The sequence below is a fragment of the Pseudorasbora parva genome, chromosome 18, assembly GCF_024679245.1.
Source record: "Pseudorasbora parva isolate DD20220531a chromosome 18, ASM2467924v1, whole genome shotgun sequence".
Taxonomy (NCBI): Eukaryota; Metazoa; Chordata; class Actinopteri; order Cypriniformes; family Gobionidae; genus Pseudorasbora; species Pseudorasbora parva.
In genome coordinates this window covers 11,388,110-11,394,024 of record NC_090189.1, presented here as the reverse complement: position 1 = coordinate 11,394,024, position 5,915 = coordinate 11,388,110, and the positions used below count along the sequence as shown (strand labels likewise).

General features: G+C 34.1%; 1 protein-coding gene across 1 annotated transcript; it reads left to right on the top strand.

The window, feature by feature from the left end:
* The first annotated feature begins 336 nt into the window (after positions 1-336).
* On the top strand, positions 337-3,772 carry esm1 (endothelial cell-specific molecule 1). Its single transcript, XM_067423049.1, has 3 exons — positions 337-1,186; positions 2,938-3,081; positions 3,456-3,772. Exons 1-3 carry the CDS (start codon positions 877-879, stop codon positions 3,536-3,538), a joined length of 537 nt encoding a protein of 178 aa, XP_067279150.1. The 5' UTR covers positions 337-876; the 3' UTR covers positions 3,539-3,772.
* Positions 3,773-5,915: the final 2,143 nt, after the last annotated feature.

Below are 5,915 nucleotides of genomic sequence, written 5' to 3'. Positions count from 1 at the left end.
AAAATCAAAATAACGCATGTGACAGACTTTAATTTAAAAAACAAAAAACATCCTAAATGGTATCTTGATGTTCTCTGCAACACAAAAACAGCACAGAATTGAAAGCATATTAATTTATGAAGAAAAATGTCAGCTAAAATTTTTGACTTTATTAACTTTTTGACTTTAAAAAATATTTTGCAGTGAATGCAACTTCGAAGTATTACATTTCTTGAATGTATACACACACAATCTCAACAAAGAAACTCTTCGTGACATCTATTTAGGTTAAATAAAATTAGAAATAATTATCATAGTTAGAGTTACAGTGGTTGTTTTGCAGTACTCACCGGTTCATTTACCTTAGCGCATGTAATAGCCTATTTAATTTAATCAAACCAATATTTATACAAATAATTGCATTAAAAATGTCATGGGCTTGGGTTATATGAGTTTTTTTGTATAACATATACAATGAGTAGACTTGATTTCCCTCTCAAAGGAGAGGACCATTTTAATGCTCCACCAGCCGAAAACGTCTTATCATGCACGTTCACGTCAGGAACGAGGGGTCACGGGGGTCATCTTTAAAAACCTTCAAACAAACAACTCCAGACTTCAGTGATGACATCAATTCCTGGATGGCAGCACGGCTCTAATTCCACTTCCACGCCGGATTTCTAAAACAGGGAAGGGGGAGGCTGGCAAATAGACAACAACACCGGATTGAGGAAATTGACGAGGGCATACTATGTGCAAAACAAAGTTGTTTAAAGCTGACAGCCATGCAGCCCGAGCTGTTTCATTCACTGTCACATCTGAGAAGAGGACAGCTCCTCCCTGGTGTACTAGACCCGAGCACAGCATCCAGCGTGGTGTTCGCAATCACTTCAAGCCATGCATCTCTACGCGATCCCAGTGTTCTTCTTGTTGATGGTGTTTGGAGCTGCTGACGCGTGGGGTCCCGGTGGTAAATACGCCGTGAACTGCCCGGACAAATGCAACCCCGCGCAGTGCGGCTCGACGCAGCGCTGCAGGCGCACGGTGCTGGATGACTGCGGATGCTGCCAGGTCTGTGCGGCGGGACGGGGAGAGCACTGCTACCGCACCGTGTCCGGGATGCACGGCGTCAAGTGCGGACCGGGACTCTTCTGCGACTTCTACAAGGATGAGGATGATTATGGAGATGAATATGGCATCTGTAAAGGTACAGTCTGCTGTGTGCACCTGCTTAGGCAGCTGGGATGGTCCATGGGGGGAATATATTTAAACTATTCAATTATTTTGTAAAACTGAAGTAAAAATCAAATGCAACTTTCAGAGCAAGAGAACATTTACAAAGAACTTAAATTAAGAACATATAAAAACACAGAAAACATACAATTATATATATATATATATATATATATATATATATATATATATATATATATATATATATATATATATATATATATATATATATTTATAAACATGTCTTTATAAAATTATGTATTTATTGAACTTACCAATTGTTTGGTATGCACTTATTACTTAGTATCCATATTTATAATATTTTCTCATGTTGCCTAAATTGAAGTTATTTATCTATGTATATGAGATATATTCGTTTTTGTTTGTTTTTTGACAAGTAAAAATATATTAGCTTTAAAGCTTAAAAAAAAAATATATATATATATATATATATATATATATATATATATATATATATATATATATATATATATATATATATATATATATATATATTCTGTGATCAATATAGTTTTAATCTCCTGTGATCAATATCAAGATCAAATCAATTTCATAAAGGCTTAAAAAAAGAAGAAGAATCATAAAGGAATTCCAAAACAAGTTTAGAAGTGTAGAATAAAATGTGTATGTAAGAAAACATATAAAAAGTATACCCTTTACAAATTAAATATATTATAAAATATTTCTAATTTAGATTACACACAAAAAATGTAAGTAAAACAGTGATATATGTATACACACACACACACACACACACACACACACACACACACACACACACACACACACACACACACTCACACATTAAGAAGAATCATAAAGGAATTTCAAAATAAGAGAATTTGTTTTTTAAAATGACAAAATAAGTGAAATATGCACTGTAACACTGTAAACCTTAATCAGTTGAGACTACTCAAATGATTGGTCTCTTCATTAAATTAACTTATATTTTTAAGTACTGATAACTTAAAAAGGCAAAGAGACTAAACTCGAATGATTTGAGGAAAGTGATTCCCTCAGTTCATTTTAGTAATGGGGAATTGATCATTAAATCATTAAAACAAGTATTGTTTTTCACAACATCCACTTTATTAGGTTTATACTATAGAATGTAAAAAATAATACATATATATATATATATATATATATATATATATATATATATATATATATATATATATATATATATATATATATATATATATATATATATATATATATATATATATATATTCTTGCGTACATGTCTGTAAACTGTCCTCACAATTTCAGAATTTTTCCTGCTGACATGTAGCTTAATCTCACCTGTTTAAGGCATATTCATTTTAGTTTTTTTAAGAATATTCAAATGTTTACCCAAACCCTCATGGTTAGCTGATGTTTGCGGGGTGGTTACAGGTTAAAGAACAGTTCAGCATACTAAAGAAAACTCAGAGTGTCTTACTTAATGTATTATGTAAGAACAACGTGAGTTGGTGAATGAACACTTTGTATTAGGGGAACACACTCTCTCCACATCAATTACTCACACTCAGCCTTTTAATTGAGCCTTAGTGTTAGATGTAAGTGAGCCTTTCTGATCCTTTTACACTTGACACAAATGCTTCAGAAAGAGAGTATTTGCCAGGGACAAGAATGGCAAATGTTTACCTCCAGATCCTGTAATGGCTAAATGAACTGTTACGTGTTTGTTTCTCTTATCAGACTGCATGTATGGAACTTACGGCATGGAATGTCGGAAAGCATGCAACTGTAAAGCAGGTGGACTGTGTGACAGAGAAACGGGCGCTTGTCTGTCCTTTAAGTTCTTGGCTAAAATGGCCATGCTGAAATCTCATTCAACTGACGGTGAGTTTATTGGTTATTAAAGTGCACAAAGTAATTTATTTTAAATAATAATATTATTTTTTTCCGTCACTTTTCACATTTTGAAATGTCGGTCACACTTTAGAGGTCAAATTCTCATTATTAACTAACTAAAAACGATGACTTTTTTCTTAATAAACACCTTTTTACAGCTTAATTATTAGTTAGAATGGTAGTTACATTTAGATATTGGGTAGGATTAAGGGATGTAGAATATGATCATGCAGAATAAGGCATTAATATGTGCTTTATAAGAGCTAATATTACTAATAAGTGCTAATGCCCTAAACTAAAGTGTCCTTTGATATAAAGTGAAATGTGTCTAATTTTATTCATTTATTTTGATCATATTACAGGTAATGAACTGGGCTCGGGTGACACCAACACTGAAATCAGCAGCAATCGGTCCTCGGCTCGCAACTTTCTCACCCCCCGCTGACAGCAACTCTCCCTCTTCAGTTTAGTTAGTGTACATGTAGCATAATATATTCAAAGACCAAACGGATATATTTTAATATGTTTAAAAGGGTCAAAGAAAACAATGTTTTATTCTGTATATTTTACAGATGTGTATGCCAGTTATCTATTTATTCCAAAACATGTCACTTGCATTCACATAAAAGAACACACACATGCACACACACACACACACACACACACACACACACACACACACACACACACATGTTGGTCTATGTGGTTTACAGGGACTCTCCATAGGCGTAATGGTTTTTATACTGTACAAACCGTATTTCCTATCCCCTTACACTGCCCCTGTCCCTAAACCTACCCATCACAGGAAACATTCTGCATTTTTACTTTCTCAAAAAAACATCATTTAGTATGTTTTTAAGGCCATTTGAATTATGAGGACATTTGATATGTCCTCATAAACCACATTTATAGTGTAATACCAGTGTAATACCCATGTAGTTATACAAATTTGTGTCCTCATAAACCACATAAACAGGCTCACACACACACACACACACACACACACACACACACACACACACACACACACACACACACACACACACACACAAATAAATATGCACATCCATTAGTGTTATAACACAATAATAATATTCCCTCAGCAACTCATTATGCTGAAACAAAAATGAGATGTCAAAACTGTGGTTTAACTGAAAGAACACACACAAACACTTTTACATCATGAATGTATTACAATTAAACATGCAGCAGTGTTTATATAATGATATTTAATGACATGCATACATTCTAAGATTATATAGGGCTACCAGGCTCATTTCCAAGGCTGATCGGCATTATAGCATCAGTTATGACTTTAATGTGCCATCATATATTTGACCTTGTGGTCTCTGTAATGCTAAACAATGACGTGTTTAATGTGGTATATTCTAGCCAAGGAGATAATTATAATTTATGGACTGTATATCCTTATAATCTGTGTGTAAATTATTCTCTGTGAATCTTTGCTTTAAAGCCCTCTTGAAAGAGATGATATGAATTATTTTATGTATGAGATTTAAATTAAAACTGTCATTCTGAGGAAAAAAAGACATTCTCTTGGTTTTTATTCTTTTGATATTGTATCATTCTCTTTTTTGTCAAATTATTAAGGTCAATTTCTTTAATATATATATATATATATATATATATATATATATATATATATATATATATATATATATATATATATATATATATATATATATTTTTTTTTTTTTTTTAAGTGTAAATACATATATATTTTGCCATAAGTATTGGGACACCCCTCTGCTTCCCAATCACTTCCATGGTCACAGGTGTATAACATCAAGCACCTAGGCATGCAGACGCTTCTACAAACATTTGTGAAAGAATTGGTCGCTCTCATTGGAGCTCAGTGAATTCAAGCATGGTGCCGCGATAGGTTGCCACCTGTGCAATAACTCTATTCGTGAAATTTCCTCACTAATAAATATTCTATGGTCAACTGTTAGTGGTATTATAACAAAGTTGAAGCCATCCAGAGCTTAAAAATCACAGAACGGGGTTAGTGCATGCTGAGACGCAGTGCACATAAATCGGCAACTTTGGTTGCAGAGTTTGGTGAAAGGGGGATTATGGCGTGGGGTTGTTTTTCAGAGGTGTTGGACTTGACCCCTTAGTTCCAGTGAAAGAAACTCTTAATGCTTCAGCATACCAAGACATTTTAGACAATTTCACAACAGTTTGGAAATGTCCCCTTCCTGTTCCAACATGACTGCACACCGGTGCACAAATCCAGGTCCATAAAGACATGGATGAGTCAGCTTGGTGTGGAGGAAATTGACTGGCCTGCACAGAGTCCTGACCTTAACCTGATAGAACACCTTTGGGATGAAGTAGAGCGGAGAGCGCGAGCCAGGCCTTCTCGTCCAACATCAGTGCCTGACCTGACTCACAAATTAACTTCTAGAAGAATGGTCAAAAATCCCCATAAACACACTCATAAACCTTGAGTCCCAGAAGTGTTGAAGCTGTTATAGCTGCAAAGGGTGGACAAACTCCATATTAAACCCTACGGATTAAGAATGGCTTGTCATTAAAGTTCATGTGCATGTAAAGGCAGGCGTCCCAAAACATTTGCAAATATAGTTTATGTTCACAACACTGATTTGAGAATATTTCTTTTAAAAACTGTTCTAAAACATTTATTTACAATATATTGTAGGGGGTTTTTTTTATTAAAAAAAAGTAATAAAAAAATACATGATAGAGGTGTCTCAAAACCAGCATCCAAAATCACTGCTAGAGGGAAAAAATGTGTATTTAGATTTAGAATTGTGTAATTAGACTGCACACACAAA

What these genes read in the sequence shown, in the direction of transcription:
- esm1 (XM_067423049.1), top strand. Translation starts at nt 877, where the DNA reads ATGCATCTCTACGCGATCCCAGTGTTCTTCTTGTTGATGGTGTTTGGA. An exon ending in TGAATATGGCATCTGTAAAG is followed by an intron (nt 1,187 to 2,937) that starts GTACAGTCTGCT and finishes TTCTCTTATCAG; the next exon opens with ACTGCATGTATGGAACTTAC. An exon ending in GAAATCTCATTCAACTGACG is followed by an intron (nt 3,082 to 3,455) that starts GTGAGTTTATTG and finishes ATCATATTACAG; the next exon opens with GTAATGAACTGGGCTCGGGT.